This window comes from Falco naumanni, chromosome 11 (genome assembly GCF_017639655.2).
Source record: "Falco naumanni isolate bFalNau1 chromosome 11, bFalNau1.pat, whole genome shotgun sequence".
In the NCBI taxonomy this organism is placed as follows: Eukaryota; Metazoa; Chordata; class Aves; order Falconiformes; family Falconidae; genus Falco; species Falco naumanni.
Genome location: NC_054064.1, coordinates 29,456,649 through 29,475,180, shown reverse-complemented (window position 1 = coordinate 29,475,180; position 18,532 = coordinate 29,456,649). Strand labels below are relative to the sequence as shown.

Sequence of the window (18,532 nt, the reverse complement as noted above, 5' to 3'; positions counted from 1 at the left end):
CACCTGGAGTGCTGGTCTGTAAATCCCCAGCTGTCTTTGTGGCCTTTTCTTTGCCGAAAGCTTGGCATTTCTGGGATGCTTCCCCACTCCATCCCCTGGCAGCTCTGTCCGCTGCGTGATGGCAGGGGCCCAGGGAAGGCAGCCGTGGTCCTGTGGTGGGGCTTTGTTCCTCGCACCCCCCTGTGCAGGAAGGTAGCGATGGGCACTGCGGGCAGCCGGCACGGAGCCCTGTCTCGCCAGGGTCCCAGATCTGCCTCTCCAAATCGTTTGCCTCCGTGCAGGAATTAGCAACCGAGAGCAGCAAGGCAGCTGGGTGTTTTTGTACAAAAAAGCCACAGTTGGGAGGATTGTTCAGAGCAGGGGGTGACACCCTGCAGGGTTTTCTGATTTTTAAGGGAAAAAGAAGAATAGGGTTTGATTGCTAAATTGGCCCTCAGGCAGTGCATTTGGTGGGGAGGGCAAACTGGGGGGCTCTGGGAAAGGCTGGTAAGGGCAGGCTGCTCCCAGCAGGCTCCAATGCACCTGCCAGTGGATCCCTCCTCCCCTGGGAGCCAGCTGTGGGATGAGGCAGTTGGAGATGGGTGCTGCACGGATGCTCCGAGCCGCCCCGTCCTGCTGTCCATGCTCCCCTGTGCCGGAGGGCCAGCGGATCCGCAGGACTGCAGTTGTCTCCCAAATGTACATAAACCACAAGCTGCTTCCCACCGTTGCAGCTCTCTGTCGTGCCCCCAGGTCGCTCCTGCTCCATCACCCGGCGCCTCCGGGGACCCAGCCAGGCCAGGGCAAGGGCTGACTGTGGCCTCACAGCGGGAAAAAGCACAATACTTCAGGAGAAGGAGAGGTCAGTTAAAGTTTAATGTTCAGGCGAATACATCATTCCCTCCACTTAATCAAGCAGCAGCAATTTCTAACGATAAGTAGAAAGGATGGCTCGCATCCCGGTGATAAAAAGGCAGGATTGCTCTGAGTTTCGGGAGATAAGAGGGCTCCATAAAAATTGAATGTTTTGTACCATGTTCAGCTTGAGACAGCTTTATCTCGTGGTGATAGTGCAGCAGGGGGAGGTCGGGGCAGCGCCGTGCCAGGCCTTGCATGGAGATGTTTATGATCAGAGATATGGCAGAGATTAGGGGTTTATGGCTGCAGCCAGCTCCGGGAAGGGGAGCCACTGACCGGTGCCTGCAGTAGAGGGGCAGGCAGCTCCTTCTGCTTATAAACCGAGTGGGGAATTTGGGTGGCGAAGCACCTTTCTAGGGGCTGGGTGCTGCAGAGAGGGCGAAAACACCCTGTGGTGCCTGGAAAAAACCCTGTGCTCATTTCTGGTACCCCACAGCTTCATCTTACCCCGAGCACAGCATCACCATTGCTTGCTTATCACGGTTAAACTCTGCAAAACCCCTCGCTCCGGGTTAAGCGTACCAGGACTCTGCTAGCAAAGGCGAGGGCACGGCCGCTGTCCTGGGGCCACGTTAAACCTGCTGTGCCCGAAGCTCTGCAAGCCCAAGGGCTCCCGGGCTTGGGCTCGTTCCCTTCCCAGCAGGCAGCAAGCCTTTCAGAAACCTCAATGCCATCAGAAAACCTCTGGCTATGTGACACAGGAAAGCCTGGGAGGGGGCTCTCAGCACGCCTGTGGCAGAGGGCAGATGTCCCCTGGGGTGTGACTGATGAACAGCACTTCCACCATCACCTGTGCCACATTTTGGTGGCTTTCCTGGAGCATCTCAGGGTGAAGCGGGCTGGCAGCAAGGTCTTTGCAATGGTCATAACTCCATCCCCTGCTGCTGTGGATATCAAAACAGCTCTGTGCTGTCATCAAAGCAGCTGGGGTAGGGAAACACCCCTGGAGGCACTCAAGTCATTAGTGCTCAGGGCAATTAGGGATGGGTATATCAAAGCCTTTGAGGCTCAGCGTTTCAGTATCTGCCTGCACCTATTCCCTGTGTCCTTGGCAGCCTTGCTCAGACTTAGGGAAACAAGGTTTGGCTTTGGCTTTTTTTTTTTGCTTTTTCAGTGCCCCTGAGGCAGTTTGGGGTTTAGGTCTCAAGGTGTTGGTGCACCCAGTGGACAGGGATGAGAGGCAGCCCCTGGGTCCCCACCAGCCTGCGCTGCCCCTGCTGTGGTGGTAATGCCTCCAGGCAGTCCCCAAAAACCACTCGCACAGAGCGCTGGCTGACACCCCCTGCTTCCACCTGAGCCCCAGGCAGCAGCTCTTGGGGCAGGTGACCCTGAGCAGCCCTGTCACCCTCCTCACCCAGGGACAGGGACATGGACCTCCACTCCACACTCACCAGCCACGCAGCAAACCCCTGGAGCAGACGCTCACCCAGAGCACATACAAATATTTTTTTCCTTTTAATGCACTTTTATTGCCACTCCTTCCACAGCCCCATGGGGTAGGATTTCAGCCCAGTGGGAGCAGGGGCTGTCTGCCAGCCCTGCCAGGAAGAGGAGCAGCACTGGGCAGCTGTGGGGGGAGTGGGATGCTCCGCTGGCCACCCCTGCACCGAGGAGGGGTACGTCACCCTGCCCATATCACTGTCCCCTCTCTCCCTTTGCTGCCTCAAAGGGAACCAGTTTCCCCCATAAAGAAATAGTAAAAAACAAACAAACTGTTTTAGGAAGACTTTGTATCGTATAAAGATTCAAGTAGTGTTAAGTGAACTAGAAAACCAAGTCCTGCGCGTCAGCTTATAAAATTTCTAAATAGAAAAAGAAGGAAGAAGAAAAGGCATGACACATCAGCGCAAGGGGCAAGGTGGTACGGTGATGCCCCTCCACACCAGCCACTGGGACCTCGCTCAGGCCAAAACCTCCCAGGAAGCAGGGTCTGGGCGCCACCAACCCATGTCCCCTTCCACCACAGTGGTGCCACCTCATCTGCCTGTCCATCCATCAGCAGCGGTGCCACAGCGCTAGAGGTCCTGCAGCCGCACGATCAGGTCCTCCTTGTTCTTCAGCAGGAACTTCTCACAGGCTTCAAAGGTGGCGCAGAAGTTGGAGGACAGTCCTGCCACGTTGGTGGTGACATAGTTGAGGTACCCCGGCGTAGCCTGGTTGTAGTAAGCTACCTGCGAGGTACAGGAGATGGTTAGCAGGGGCACGTGCGGCGGGGAGAGCCTCCCCAATGGGGTGTGGGTGGCACAGCTCCATGGCACAGCCACAGCATCCCACCTTGCTCGTCTCCTCTGACTCTGGCCAAATGCAGAAACCAGAGCAGAGCGTCTCCCCACGCGTGAAGCCAGCGCTGGCAGGGTGCGTGGGCAGTGTCACCGACCGAAAGGCCACCACGTAGGGGTCCCTGAGGAGGAGAGAGCCCAGTGAGCCGGCACAGCCCAGCCAGGGGGGACCAGGGGGTCAGGGCTGGGCACAGTTACCCCTTGCTGCAGGGTTTCCGTCGGGACGCAAGGATGACAAAGTCCTGTGGCTTGTTCTCATGGCTGAGCGTCTGGCTCACCACGTGGTAGATCATGTCATCGTTGTCTACTTGCTGGACAAGCACAGCGCTCCTGCGAGGCAGAAGGGGACTGGTCAGAGAAACCCCTCTGTGGCCCCCAGTCTGGGGCTTACACATGTACAGCCCACCGCCACACCCAAAATATTTTGAGGGACGCAAAATTGATGTTTTTTTGCAGCAAAGAGCAGCTCAGGTGGAGCCAGGATGGGTAAAGGTGTCTAGGAGCGGTCATGGCTCCAGGGCAACACCCTTGCTTCCAGGAAAGCTCAAAGGGATGTTCATCAACAAGCCATAAATTTAGGATGTGATTTTTGGAAAGGGCCAGGTGCCCCAGGAAGCCCCGCAGCACTCACGCGTAGTGGCTGTCCCACTCGTGCCGGCGCCGCAGGTCAGAGAGCAGGGAGAAGGCTCGGCTGGCGGCGATGTGGACCGACATCTCGATGCGGAAGGAGAGGAACTTGTCCTCCTCCAGCGTGTACATCCGCACCTTGGGGAGCACAGGGCACGGGCTGGGACACATTCACCACCGCCGAGCCCCCTGGTTGCCCACCCTTGGGAGGCAAGAAGCGGCTCGGGGGGAAGGGAAAGGGTTTAGTACCTTCTCCTTTTCTCTGGCGAGTACCCAGTTCGCTTTGGCTACGAGCATCTTCAGCGCAGAGACGTTGTTGTAGCTCAGATAAACCTGGGGCAGGGGCAGCAAGTGAGGGGCAGGAAGGAGGTGTGGGAGGCAGCGACCCCCCTGGGGCAGCACCCTACCTTGTTGCTTTGGTCCCAGGGCACGGAGAGCGGCACCTCGGTCTGTTTGCAGGAGACGAGGTATTTTCTGCAGGAAAGGCACAGTTTCCCTTATGGTGGGACACAAATCACCCACAGGCTGTCCCTGCACCCCAGTGCCAAGCTCCCCTCTCTTCCCTCCTCCATCCTCACATCCCGCTTGGTTTTTCTGCTCACCGGTCAAGCCGAATTTTTTTCCTAGCACTGGCTTCTCTGTACCTCCTCTCTCCATCCTGATAAACCAGAAAAACATATTAGGTTAATAGGAAAAGGACGGGGGAAAAAAACCCCATGTGTCTTTTTGAGAGTGGGCAAAACATCCAGCAGGGAAGGGCTGGAAGGTGAAATCCCTTGCTCTCCGGCTGCCGCCCCAGCTACGCTGGCAGTGGTGGTTAGTGATTAACCGTGAGCTATTTCAGCATTGCCACCATGCTGTGATCAAGCGATGGGCACTGGCACATTAGGAAACAACCCTCAGTGCAGCTGCAGAGCTGCAAACAGCCACTGAAACACAAATTGCATTCCCTAGCATGTGCAAACGTCCCCTCCCGGGGAAATAAAACCCCCCAAAAAGCAGCTTATTTCAAAGAAAGCGCCAGTGCAGTGTTTTAAAGCAGGCAGAGAGGAGTTTCAGGGAGCCCGGCTCTAGCCCTGAAATGCTCTCCTGGAGGGTAGGAGAAGAGTCATAGTTTTTAAGGCATCAGAAAAATCAGGTAGGTGGGCATGGATCAGCCAAGGGGAGGGTGATGCCATCACTTGCTCTTGCTACTGCGTACCCTGAGGTGCACATATATTTGCTTCCCTGCTATGCCCATGTGACAGATTTTCTTAAATCCTTGGATCCGAGCAAATTGTGGACTAGGATGCTTTGGAGGGTAAAAACAACTGAAGAGGTTGGCATTCTTTCCCCTGAATTACATAAAAGATGAGCTCAAACTTGCAGGCAATATTCTGTTAAGGCTTGCATGGCTAATATGTCTCCATCTCTGCACAGGCAAGTGGTTTATTTTATTATTAGTTATACCGAGCAATCAATTTAATTCACTTGCTACTGAGCAATTTCATTTCCGTCATCACAAAACTGCATTAATTTTGCTGTGAATCTGAGAACCTTTCAGGGCTAAGCGGGATTCCCGGGGGTCCCCGGGGTCCCATGCCAGCCCAGCCCATCCTTACCCCAGGCTCAGGTGCCACCATCGGCAGGGTGCGGGGCCGGCCCTCCTGGTCCAGCACCACAAAGGTCATGAAGGCGCTGTTGATGTGCCTCCGGCCGACGGACATCTCCTGGCCATATGCCTCGGCGCAGACCCCGACCTCCATGCTGGGGGGAGGGAGCGAAGAAGAAGGGGTGAGGGAGTGGAGAGCCACTGGGAGGGTGGGATGTGGACCCCCCGTCGCTGGCACCCACCTGTTTTTGAAGGCATTGTTGACGATGGCTTTGAGCACCAGCCGGTCTCCCACCTGTGATGGTCCCCGAAAGTGGAACATCTCGATGGCGCGCAGCGTGGGGTGGGCATGGCACAGCCGGCTGGGGGGACAGGAGTTACACCCCGGCCGTGGCCACACAGCCCGGCAGCCCCACGCACCCTCCCCAAGCCACCCAGATCTGAAGAGACCCTAAAAAATATCAGCCCTGGATTTCAACTGCCAAAACCAGCCAGGAGAAGGGACAATATGCAGGCTGTGCTGAGCATGAACCCTCGCCCTGGGGTTCTCCAGCACGATGCACCCATGGGACTCCCTGTATGGCATCGCCCAAGGGTGCTGTGCCGGAGATCATCCCCCTGGAGGGTCCCTACAACCTGGCTGTGGCCTGACCCAGCCAGAGGTTGCCCCAGCTGTGTCCCCACTCTGGGCATGCCATCCCCCTCCCCCAAATCCCTGTGGAGTCACCTGGCTGCGATGGTGGCCACGTTCTCCATCCAGGCCATGATCTGCCCGCCGAAGGTGTTGCCCTGATGGTTGGCATGTGGGGGCAGCACCAGCTCCACGCTCTCCACCCGTGTCTTCTCCGCTGGCACTGCTGCGCTGCCGTCCCGCGTCTCCAGCTCTGCCGCAGTAGGGGGGACAGGGATCAGCGTGCCAGCCAGCCACTGCGACCCCTGCTTCTGGCACCCCACCAGTCCTTGCCTCCTCTCCCCATGGCCACCCTCCCTCCCACCGTATCAACCCCCGCTACCTCCTGTCTCAGGGTCCAGGATGGTGGGGCTGATCCCTACCCCTCCATGGCCAGGGCATTCCCAAACCTCCACGGGGATCACCACTCTTCCCCCACATCCCACTGAGGGAGGAGGATGTCACCGGTGTGTGTCAGGGCTATTTTGGGGCTGAAAGCCCAGGCTGCAGGACACGGTACCGGTTTCACGGGGGCTGCGGGTGAGGAGGTCCTTGAGGGTGTCCTTGTGGACCAGGCGCATACGGCGGCGCTCGGCAGCAATGCTGTGCTCTATCTTCTCCTCCTCCGTCTGCGGGGTCAGTGGCTTCAGCTTTACCTGCAAAGGAGACGTGGACAGGGTGCAGTCCCACCGCGGGAGAAGGCAGGGCTCCTTCGGGCGCCGGTACGCACTCCTGTGGCTCTATACATCCCATCGTATGTGCGACAGAGCCAGCTGTGCTCCTCCTGGGTTATAGCTGCTCCTGGAGGGGCCAAAGGGCTCCTCAGGCAGATAGAGCCCCCCCGGAAGGTGTCACAGAGCTGGGGTGGACACCGATGCTAAGGAGCCATCCCGCAGTGCCGGGGGGGGGGTGTGTGTGTACGTCCCTGCCCTCCCCGGGCAGAGGAGGGCATGGCAGCAGCAGGTGCCCTCTGTGCCCAGAGCTGAGCTGAGAGCCTGGCACCCTGCAAACGCAGGATAAGGGATCACTGACCTTACCATGTGCTGATAGCCACAAAGCGATGGCACGTGCCCTGATGGAAAGCCAAGCCCCCACAGCCCCCAGCTGCCACTCACCTTGCTGCCGGAGGGGCCGCATGCCACAAAGGTGGCGTACGCCTTGCAGATGCTGCAGTGCTTCCCACTGCACAGGTCTTCGTAGCTCACTTGGATGCCCACCTGGGAGAGGGCAGAGCACCCCTGAGAGCCGGCTCTGCTCCCCGGGGACCCGCATCCCACCACGCACCCCTCGCCAGACGCAGCGGGAGGGGATTGACATGTGGGTTCAAAGCTGAGAACCGCAAAAGGATTCAGGGATTTTGCGTTTGGCAGTGGTGAACAGGCACACGTGGCTCGCAGGGACGGGTGCACAGTGAGGGGGATGGGGGCAGGGGCAGGGGGAGAAGGCAGGGGGTGGCACACCAACCTCCATGCTGGAGTTAAAAGCTCGGTTCACTTTGGCTTTGATGTTGACAACTTGCCCGACACTGAAAAACAGAAAGGAGAAAGCATGTGGGTGTCACTGTGGTTATCCATCACACGTACCGGCACCAAGCAGCTCCCCACCGAGGTGCCATGGCATTATGGCCCATTGCCCGCTGCAGTAGCAGCTGCCTCAGGGACAGTGGGGACGTGCTGGGATGGCCAGCAGGACACAGGGACAGCCACCTGCAAGACGTGGGAGCCCACAGGTGTCCAGCTCAGTGGTGAGATGTCACCCCCAAGCAGCCACGTGCAAACAGGTCCCCAGGTCTGCAGTGCTGCCAGGACACCTGAGGGGTGCAGAGGTGCCCGGGGCTTGTTTGGCACCCCCTGCCACGCGGGCATGCATGCTTCTGCCAGAGCAAACGGCTTCTCCAGTCTCACATGCGCTGTCCTGCACAACAAGGGCACCCACGGGGCTGACCCACAGGCCCTTGGCCGGTGGCAGCAGCAGCCCCACGGCTGCAGGCACCTTCGTTGCTCTCATCCCAACTCCTCTCTAGGGCCTCCCAGTGACAGACACCTTGGGATACTGGGAGATGGCAGGAGCCAGGATCCAGCCAGGATCATTTTGTACCATCTCTTACATGAAACATTTGACAGCAAACTGCTGCTCACAGAGCCCAGGAGCTCTCCTCTGTGCCTTCAGTAGGCTTCAGAGTAAACACACAGACAGCTTCAGCTCTGCAGCCTAACTGCTCCAGACTGGTACTGACCAAATGAGCAGCTTATTGGCAACACCGACAGCAAACAGTCTTTACTGAATGCTTTATTAAATCAGGAATATTCTTCTCCCCTGAAAGAGACCAATGCCAGAAAACTCTGGAAAAATAAACCCTATAGCTGCCACTGCAGCTTTGCACCAGGGAGAGCTCAAAACCAGAAGTGAGGAAGAGTCAGCACGTGCTTCGGCGCTGTAACTTCCCCCTTGCTCCTGCACATGACGTCTGGCTTCAAACGACCACGATCCTCTCAGCTGCTTGACACGCTTTGCACGTTGGCTCTGGCTGGAGCAGGGGTGGCATGAGGCTGGGACGGTGCCTCCAGCCGTCCCCCGCCACGGCCCCCACGGCCAGGGGCAGCCCGGTGCCCACCGCAGCATGCTGAAATGTTAGCGGGGTTACATGCGCAGCCTCCGGTCGCCCCCGGCCGTGCCACGTCAGTGGGGTTAATGCTCCCAACTCACGGCAGCGCTGCGTTAGGCTGGCTGCTCTAGGGCTGCACACATCCGTACCAGACACCGCTCTTCCCGTCCCGCTGCCCAGGAGGGTTTATATAGGGCTGGCTGGTGCGAAAAGAAAAAGCAAAATGGGGGGAGAGGGTTAGAGGGGATGGAAGCGGTCGCACGGATGCTCCGGCTGGGTTTGCAGTGAGGGCTGCGCAAGGGCAGGAGTCCAGGCAGGCATGTGAGCCCCGTCTGTCTGTGTTACAGCCCCAAACCCACTTTATCTTCTCTCTTCTTACCAAACGGTACAAGCCAGTGCCATAAAGGCCACAAATACCCTGGCTCAAGGGTATGTGCAGTCCTCCCGGGAGGCTGCACTTCCACGTGGCAGGGCTGAGAGATGCAGAGCATCTGATGCCCAGCTGGTGAGTTTTTAAGTCAGTGATGTTCTGGGGTCTTCTCTGTTCCCCCAAGCACCTATAGCTCCTCCCTGCCTCTCCCTCTCTGTGGGAGGGTGGCAGAAAGCACAAACAGCCAGGCAAGGAGGACAACAGACAGCAAATGCTGCTCAAGGCTCCTCTGCCTTCAGACAGCTCTGTGGGAAATCCCTGCCCCTTGCTCAGAGCATTAAGCTGGACCACAGCAAGTGGGATCTGAGCCAGGAGCAGCGCAAATTCCCTGACCCCTTGGAGCAGTGCCCAACTCCTCACTCCGAGGAGGGACAAACGCCTTGCGGGGCTTGATTTAATGCTCTGGAGCAGGGCTTGGGTCTGTTCTCCCACTCCTGAAACCCACAGGGAAAAGCTTCCCAGGCAGCGCTTCCCCGGGAGCTGGAGCCACGTGGCGCCAGGCACAGACGGCACCCACTGAGTCCGCCTGGCACAGGGCATCGATCCCAATGGTGCCACCATTGCCAGTGCCACATGGGGATGCACCGCATCCCCACGCCACGGTTTGGGCACTCAGCTGAGCCACAGGGCGGTGGGCAGCCCTCCCAACCTCGCCAACCCACCAGTACCACGACGTGAGATGGTGAAAGTGGGAGTTCAGCGTTTCCTGGGGTTGACGGTGAAACTCAGGAGTGAGTCAGACTTGCCGGCACCAAACAAACTGGCCGACAGCCTGGGACCCCAGCACCAGCCCTGGGCGCCCACGCTGGTCTCTGCCCCAGACCTGCACCGTAGGGAGCTGCCAGGCAGCATGGATCCTACACGGCATGGCTTGCTTGACCAGGACAACCTCTGGCCAGCAGGTCCCCAGGGCACAGGGGTGCCCAAAACTCCTCTGCCAGCAGGCTGGCACCTCTGCCATCGGGCCCTGTGGGGACATTCATCAGTGCACCAAAAGACGCGTGGAGCCCCCTGAGATGGCACCCAGGGGTGAGCAGATGGGGGTTATGGAGGCTCCGAGAGCTGAGGAAAGGTGGGTGCCAGCACCAGGGCTCACAGGGGCTGGTAAGGGCATGTAAGACCTACGCCTGGTGGGAATGGTCTCAATGCCGGGAGCGTGCGGCAAACGAGGGCAGACCCCTGGGAGGGTGCCTGGCCCTCTGCACCACAACAGCTGCAGGTCAGGAGAGACGTTGTCCCCTGCCACGTGGCAGCCCAAGGGGCTGTGTGCATCAGGGTGGGCACCTCTGCAGGGGCAGCACCCAGAGGGTGCCACGACAAGCTTGGGAGGGGATTTTGGCCTGGTGAAGTTCAGCCTGGAGCATCTCACCAAGCGATGGGCAGGGAGGTCCCACCTCCCCCAGCAGCCGGTGGGTGGCTGGCTGGCTGTGCCCCACCACACGCCAGCCACCCACACTGCCGCTACAGAGGCACGATTTGCAAGATTCAAGTTTTCCAGAGCACTAAGTCAGAGCTGTTTCTTGAACAAAGCCAGGGAGGAGCTGGGGTCAGGGGAAATACCGGGAAGCCAACCCAGTAGGGGCTCCCCAGGCGACCAGACAGCGGATAAATCAGAGCAGACAGTCGGTCCGCAGCCCTGCAGCGGAGCCAGAGCCTCAGCCCCCGGCTGCCCTGCAAGCCTGGCACTGTCACCGCATCTCCTCCCCTCCCCAGCACGCTGCTCCCTGCCCCAGCCCCAGCCCCACCGTCCACGTTGCACTCGGCAGACGGGAACAAACCCACCCTCCCCCCCCCCCCATGCCCCACTGAAGAGCGGAGTATTTACCTAATGGTATGCTCAAAATAGATATCATCCATGGAAGCCGTGACGCATGGGCAGCCGGCATGCCTCTCGGCTGGAAAGGAAAAACAAACTGCATCAGCAACCTGCAGCAACACGCTGAGCATGCGAGGGGCACACTCACGCCTCTGCCCCACCGCTGCTGCCGCGGGGCTGGTGGCACCCATGAAACCCAGGCTGGCATCCCCTTCCCTGCTTGTGCCAGCCTGCCATGTTTGCAGGGGACAAGAGGGGGGTTTGGGGTTTCTCCACCCCGTAGCAGTGTGGGCTTGCAGATGTTCTAAGGGTTGGAGGGTATGTTATAACCAGGAGGCACGCTGCCCTGCTGTTTGCCTTCCTGCAGTGCTTTTGGCCGCTGCGGGGATGCACAGGCAGCTGATACCATCTCCCTATATACAGCAAATATTTTAAAGCTGCCCTGCCAGACCGGCTTTCCCTTGGGAGTCCAACAACCTCAAACTGCAAAATTGCCCTGGGAGCCTCATCAAACTGCAAAATCGCACTTGTTTCCCTGCCGTAACCTCCCCGTGCCCAGCAGCTGGTGGCCTGCTTGGTAGGGCTGCATGGCACGCTTGGAGATCTGGTGAGCTCCATCATTTCTTGCCGAGCAGAGCTCAGCCCGGTCCATCAGAGCTCCCCGACTGCTGCTGGGGTACTGGGGATGTCACTAGCCTGGTCTTGCCATGCCCTGTGCTCCAGGCAAGGAAAAGGGCAGCATTTTGGGAAAAGCAGGTGTTGATTTTGATCTGTGCCCAAGCAAGCGTGCATGCTGCAGCACACGTCTCCTCCCCCTCTCGTCCTGCTCCCGTTTGCTCTCTAATTACTCAGCAAAATGGCATGACGCAGGTCCCCAGCTGGCGTCAGCTCCCAGGGACGATGCTGGACCGCCCAGCACACTGCTGATGAGCTAGCTCCTGGGGACACTGCCAGGTCCCTTCCCTCCCGGCCTGGCAGGACGATGGCTCCGGTGGGAGGGGATGGCTTACCGGAGAGGCAGGCAGCCGTGTCGATCCACTTGAGCAGCTGGCCGATGCTGAGCTCGCCACGGTGGTTGGTGTGGCAGGGCAGCACCAGCTGGCTCATCTGCACCTCGGTGGGGTTGCGGGCAGGCGAGGGGCTCGCCATGGCCCCCGGCACCTCCTCCTGCTCCCCTGGCTCCCGGGCACACAGCAGAGAGGTCGAGCCCTGCAGGAGACAAAAGCTCCGTTTCACCCAAACGGGAGGAAAATCCTCTGAGAAAACAGTGACCCATGCAGCCCCCTCCCCAAGCAGAGCCAGGGGGAACCTCAGCCCCAGGCACCACTAAATCCCACCCAGCCCTCGCCAAAGACATGATGCCTGCAGCCAAAAGGAAGAAAAAAAAACCTCTAAAAAGAGCTCCATGGATGATTGCTGCAGGTTTCCAGGCAATTTCCATTCCTTCCAGCCCCACTGCTTTCCCCTGAAAACCATGCAAAACCTCTCCTGAAGTCAATCAATTCTATGGGGAGGAATTTTGCTCCCCTGACAGCTTCATTTTTAGGGTACCGCAGCAAAGGGTGTTTTTGTGCTCCCAGGGCTTGCGCCCAGGGCTGGGCACACAGCAATGCTCCACACCTTCCAACAACATTCGCCTTTGCCAAAGAAACACCAGAAGTAGTTTTTCCTGTCTGGTACAAGCAGAGGGAGGGGGAAGCATCCTTGGTTTGGGGTTGTTCGCACAATCAGATACGCTCCTTGCTGGCTTTGCAGGTTGCTGGGCACAGAGCTGCTCCTGCCTGTCACCCCGGTGGGAGGCAAGTTGGGAGACAGGGGCTGGTATTGTGACTGTGTCGGCAAGAAAAATAGCTGATTAGATGTCAAGTGAGCCGTGTTACACAAGGGCTGAACTCAGTTAGCCTGGTGAGTAATTGAGGAGACACGAGGAGCTGTCTGGGCTTCGTTACAGCCCTTCCTTCCTCTTTCTGCTCCCCCTGTGGCTCCTGTTCGCAGCACTTATTGCGAGAGCCCCGTTGCAGCAGCTTCTTTGCCCTTCGGATTGCCCAGCTTCTTTTAAAGATGGGTTTATGCTGAAAGGGAAGCTTTCCCGACTACCCTGAGCTCACCGCCTCTCAGAATAGCATTTTTCTCTAGCAGGTCTAACCTCTGTTTCCATAGCTACTGGTACACGACATCCCTGGAACGGCACAAACCTTGGCTTAGCAGAGAAGGCGGCAAACGTGGCAAGCCAAGCCTACGGCCAGGGGCCCCCCATCCCACAGCGATGCAGACCCCCGGCCACCGGAGCCCCTCCAGCAGGCTCCAAAGCCCTTCGCAAACCTCCCGGGATGTTTCCCAGTGTGCCGAGGTGCCTACACAAGTACCAGGGAGCTATTTCGGGAAGCCAGCAGGCTCTGGGGTACGAGCCAGCAACGCAAAGAGCTCCGAAGCCGCCTGCTGCAAAGCGAGCAGCCAGCCTGGTCGGAGCTCCCGCTGGTCGTTTTCACGGTGCTCGCTGTTTCTAAATTTCAGGGGAAAAGCCGGCACCCTGTGGGAACAGCCCTGACCCCACGGTAGCCAGCAAGAGGCCAGGGATGTTGGTGGGGAACGCCTGGGGAGCACATGGCACCGGAGCCAGTGCGGGGCTGTGAGCAGCTCCCGGCATGGGGTGGCATCTGCTGGCACAGCCCTGATTAGTGGCCACTGGCACAACGGGGATCCCCGGGGTTAGTTGCACAGCATAGGGGGGTACCTGGAGGCCATTGCAACAGAAGCTCAAGATCTCTTCAGGGACTACAATATTCTCCTTGACCATTTTTAAAAGACACCTGGAAAGGAGAAGAGTGGCTCCGGTTACAGCAGGACGGGCAGAGCTGGGGGCACGGGATGCCCGTGGCTGACTCCTGACAGACGAGGCAGCGTGCGTGGCAGTTGCCGGGGCACTGCCGTCTGCTGTAGTCACCTGCACGGCGGGTTGTCACGCTGTCCCCACACCCCACACTGACGTCCTATCCCCGGCCACTGGCCCCTTGCCAGCACCTATCCAAGGGGCTGCCGGAGCCGACACAGAGAAGGGCAGAGCCAGGGCTGTGCCTGCCATTCCTTGGGGGTCAGGTACGGTGCTCGCCAGCTGTAATGGAAAGAGTCCCAGCTATTCTGGGGTGCTGGACCAAACCTTGGGCACAGTGCCATGGCTTGTCATCCCTTGGTCAGTGATGCTGCGTCAATACTTTCCGTGGTGCTACATGTGACAGAGGGCTGTGTCTTGAAGCTCCCCTGGCTGGCACGGTGACACTGCCGTGGTCACAAGACAAGCCGGGAGCATATTTTTGGCAGCAGGCAGGACTCACACTCTGTGCAGGTGGTACCGGGGCCAGCAAATGGGAAGCGCCTGTTGCCGGCAACGCCGCCGTGCCCTGCTCTGGCCCCTCTGCCTGTGAAGCCCTGGCATCCCCCAAGGGCACCATGTGCCCTTGGGTGCCCACGGGCTCCCCAGCCACAGGCAGTGTAACCGGGTCCCGGCTGGACACAGCGGTGGCATCATAAGAAAAGGCAGTGTGACAGCTGCAGCAAAAACAAGTGGAAGAGGCTTTATATCTACAGTTTGCTTTTAAGCACTACACTGATGGGCTGTTGGTGTGCCCCCAGCTGTCCCAGCAAACATACCTCTCCCACATGGGTCCGGCTGGGCTGCCAGAGGTGGCAGCTCACTCCCCAAGGCGCAGGACTGACCGATTTTGGCACAGGGTCTAAAAAGTGCAAGCTGCAGATTTGCCTCCTGCACCATCAGCCCTTCACAGGAGCTGGCCTTGGGGCACCTCATGGCACGTGTCCGTTGTGCCCGTTACAAAGCGAGGTGCTTGGAGCAGCAATGGATGCAAGTGGCACTGCTGAGCCTTTCAAAGCCTCCCATTCCCTTCCTCAGAGGCACCGGGCTTTGCTTTCCTCAGCTCCTCCACTTCTCCAGACTTGCTGTTGAGGCTTGGGAGGTTGCTTATGGCTCACCCACCCATGCCACAAGTTAGTCTCCTGTTGAGCAAGACAGGTTTGCTCCCCGGGTTTGCTTTAGTGTGGGCACAATGCTGTGGCAGTGGCAGGAGGTGGCCCTGTCGCACCCCATGGCCGCAGCAGCCAACGCTGGAGGGCACGTGGCTGGGGCCATACCTTGGCAACCCAAACCTGCTCGTGGCTCTGCAGACATGTCACCTTGTCCTCTGCCCTGGGTTAGCAGGAGGGGAAAAAAAAAAAAGAGCCGTCTGCCTTGCATCCATCCCTGCTGCTATTTCTGAGGCAGCCCCAGCCCACACTCCCACCCTGGAGTGCAGGGCTCTGCCTGGGGAAGGGGAGCACCCCGGCCACGCGTCGCCAACGCGCTCCAGAGACCCAGAACCATTCAGCCGGTGGGTATTTATAGAGTATTCAGTTATCTAAACTAAGCGAGCAAGTGTCTGTCCTCATTAAAATCTTCAGCCTCACTCAACTGTCACATTTTTAAAGCTGTTGACTGATGCAGCCCTCGGGTCACCATGGCAACGGGATGCAGTACCCAGGCAATGATGCTCTTACTCTGTCACCCCTCGAGTGACCCACTTCTACCAAAAAAAAAAAAAGTTTGCATTAGGAAAAAACACCCTTCCAGTAGATTATTTTTCTTGCCTCCTGCCACGCTCACTTCCTGCACTGCCGAAGGCATAAGGAGCCTACAGAGCAAACTGGGGGAGCGGTGCAGAGCGGGGGGACACCCCAGCAGCTCCACAGATACTGGGGGAGAGGAACCCTGTGGCACCCCACTGCTCTCCTATACCCTGGCGAGGGGCTGTCCCGCAGCATTCAAGCACCCACAAACTCCCTGGATGCTCTCAGCCGCTGAAGCGGGTGCTGGCCTCTTGGGAAATCACCAGGAAACCACCATGGCAAAACCCCCTCAGGTCCCACAGCCCCAGGGGTGATGCTGGGGGGGGATGCAGGAGAGCGGTCAGACCCTTGAGACCACGTGTTTGCTTTAACCATCCACACGCAGCGGATGGGAGGGAGGGATGAAGGTGAAGCCAGGGCAAGGGTCCGGCTGTGGGGGGCTCTGAGAAGAGTGGGGCAGCCCCATGCCTTAAGCTGCCCCCGCCTGCCCTCCAGAGCTCTCCCACCATCCCAGTGCCACTTCCCGAATGCCTAACCTCCGTTTCCCATCACCTGTCTCTGGTCTCCTACCCCTACCCCAGCTCCTCAGTGCATCCTTACCCCTCCCTGGGAATATATAAAGAAAAAAAGGGGGTAGATGGGGAGAGTTAAAGCAGCGACAATGAAGTTCTCATGGGGGATTATTGGTGTATAATTGAGCAATATCCATGGTAACAAGCAAATCTGCACGCATTAAAAAATTAACCTGACCTACTTTGAGAAATTCTGCCATCTCGACAGGGCAGTGAGGGCTCTCCTTCCCCCGAGACCCAGCCCACCAGTCCCAGTGCCTGCAGCGGCAGAGCGCCGGTGCTCCCGGGGATGGGACAGGCAGGTTTCATGCAAGGGGAGATGTCCCTTCCAGCAGGACCCCCACTGGCGAGCGGCAGGAGAGATGCCTGACATGGCTCAGCTCCATCACCCCACGCCTGCCAGGATGGAGCAGGGTCCCCAGGACAAGACCCGTGACACTTGCCTGGGTGCGGGGTACAGGGTGCCGGCTCCTTTGCAGGGCCATCAGGATGGTGGCCCCGCTGAGACAAGAGGGACTGAACCGCCGGGTCCTGGCATGGTGAGAAAATGTGGCAGCTCCCCATGGCGGGTCTCAGTGGGACCCCAGGAGGGCGGGGGGGTATTTTTGGGATGACACATCATGCTTTCCCTAAGGTTTCACGGAGCAAAGCGAGGCATAGGGCCAGGAAAGTGCAAACCGAGGGCCAAAGGCAGTGTGGGGTGGTGCAAGGATGACTCCCCTTACAAGAGGCCAACTCTTTTAGACCCACCACCCATGGGAAACCTTCGCGCAGGGTGAGTGCAGGGAGGACTCCTCCAGCCCCCTCATGTCCCTCTCCGCAGGTTGGTTCAATGCTGGGTGAAGCATCCCCAGACCTGGCCCTGCCCACAGCCCACACCCCCATCCATGCCCAGCTGCTCTCCGGGGCTCCTGGGACACTCCTGGGAAGGCTGGTGCCAGTTTACCGGCATGGGGGCAAAGTCCTCCCAGGGAGTGTCCCAAGGAGAAAAGTTGCCCTGGCACTGCTGTCTTCAGCCCAGGGGGAGAGCAAAGCCCAAGCATCCCCCTGTTACAGCTGCAAACACCACCAGGGCCAAAATTCACAAGTGTGGGGACAACAAACAGCATGGCCCAGCCCAGGCACCTTTGCCCTACCACCCACGGCTTTCCCGAGGAGGAGAATGCCATATCATCGGGACCAGCATGGTTGAGACCGCCATGGTTGAGCCCACCAAGTTGGAGCCCACCATAGTGGATATCGCTGTGGTTGAGACCATCATGGTGGAGACCACCACAGTGGAGACCACGATGGTGCAATGGTCTCCACCTTGGTGGTCTCAACTGCAGTGGTCTCAACTATGGTGACCACCGTGGTTGAGACCACCAGGGTGGAGACCACCAAAGTGGACAGCATAGCGGTGCAATAGTCTCCACCCTGGTGGTCTCAACCACAGTGGTCACCACAGCTGAGACTACCTCAGTCGAGACCACCACCGTAGAGACCACCACAGTATCGTGCCACCCACACCATCCGGCCACCCACGCTGCCCCAGCCAGCCCTGGCACATCCCTCTGTCCTCCCGATGGTGCTGGGAGCCCTGTGCCCACACTTCCCAAATATCTTACCCCGCTTTTAAGTGAGAAAAGGTTGATTCAAGCCACCCCCCCTGGCACCCCTCCCGGCACCCCCAGAAAGACCTGGGGCAGGGCTGACATTGCCTGCTCTCGCCTGCTGTCCCCATTGCAGTCGGAGGGTGCCACATCCCCCTCGGTGAGCCACCAGTGCTGACCATGATGGCGCCACTGCAAACTCCAAGGGCAGGAGGGCATCACCTGGGCCAGCCGGGGGGGCACAAGGGGCTGTCACCCCACATCCTCCCCCCGGCAGAGCTGCCCGACGCCAACGCAAGCCAGGACAAGCCACTGCTCCACCGCCAAGTCTCCACCGCAGTGCCAGATGCTGGCTCCCGCTCACCCAGCCCTGCGGTCCCCCCGCCTTGTCCCCATCATCCCCAGCTCCCCCCCAGCCCTCACCTCAGCCAGAGGAAGCTGAGCATTTGCAGGCAGCGGCGAGGCGGCGGCTGGCTTGGAGGAGAAGAGTCCGGACACCTGCGTGCGCGGCCGGCACCGGGCGCGGGCGTCAAGGCCAGGGCTGGCAGGGAGCCCTGGGACGGGGCCAGCACACACCCCCTCCCGCTTCCTGAAATATAGTCATGCATAACTTTTCTTAAGGTAGCGCTTGAGCAAATGTGCTTTTTGCCTGGAAAATAGCCGGCACTCCGGAGGTTTGCTCTGGATGCTCCGACAGGAGCGAACATACCGGGCCGGCGGCAAAGCCGGGGAGCACGGTGGGAGGCACCGGCACGTTGCCAACCGCTCTGCGGAGCAGGGTGCTGCCGCTTCCCTCCCATCTCTGCCCAGCGAGCAGCCCCTGAGATGGTGTCCTG

General features: G+C 59.0%; 1 protein-coding gene across 4 annotated transcripts; it reads right to left on the bottom strand.

Annotated features, from left to right (window-relative positions):
* Positions 1 to 836: 836 nt before the first annotated feature.
* On the bottom strand, positions 837 to 18,229 carry ACOT11 (acyl-CoA thioesterase 11). Of its 4 annotated transcripts, XM_040610540.1 has the most exons (17): positions 18,120 to 18,229; positions 13,650 to 13,725; positions 11,926 to 12,124; positions 10,925 to 10,994; positions 7,529 to 7,589; positions 7,180 to 7,281; positions 6,585 to 6,720; positions 6,122 to 6,278; positions 5,637 to 5,756; positions 5,405 to 5,549; positions 4,406 to 4,461; positions 4,211 to 4,277; positions 4,053 to 4,136; positions 3,808 to 3,941; positions 3,375 to 3,506; positions 3,172 to 3,298; positions 837 to 3,068 (listed from the first exon to the last, which is right to left on the bottom strand). In XM_040610540.1, the coding sequence occupies exons 1-17, from the start codon at positions 18,140 to 18,142 to the stop codon at positions 2,913 to 2,915; spliced, it is 1,845 nt and encodes a 614-aa protein (XP_040466474.1). In that variant the 5' UTR covers positions 18,143 to 18,229; the 3' UTR covers positions 837 to 2,912. The 4 variants fall into 4 exon arrangements, with proteins under 4 accessions (XP_040466474.1, XP_040466476.1, XP_040466475.1 ...); XM_040610542.1 differs by lacking the exon at positions 13,650 to 13,725; XM_040610541.1 differs by lacking the exons at positions 11,926 to 12,124; positions 13,650 to 13,725; positions 18,120 to 18,229 and adding exons at positions 8,819 to 8,869; positions 11,443 to 11,655.
* Positions 18,230 to 18,532: the final 303 nt, after the last annotated feature.

Bases quoted from the DNA above. Each gene is read 5' to 3' on its own strand.
- ACOT11 (XM_040610540.1), bottom strand. From the start codon at position 18,142: ATGCTCAGCTTCCTCTGGCTGAG. The intron at 12,125-13,649 runs GTACCCCCCTAT...TGTCTCCTGCAG, and splicing joins TCTGTTGCAATGGCCTCCAG to GGCTCGACCTCTCTGCTGTG. The intron at 4,137-4,210 runs GTAGGGTGCTGC...CCCCTGCCCCAG, and splicing joins CCTGGGACCAAAGCAACAAG to GTTTATCTGAGCTACAACAA.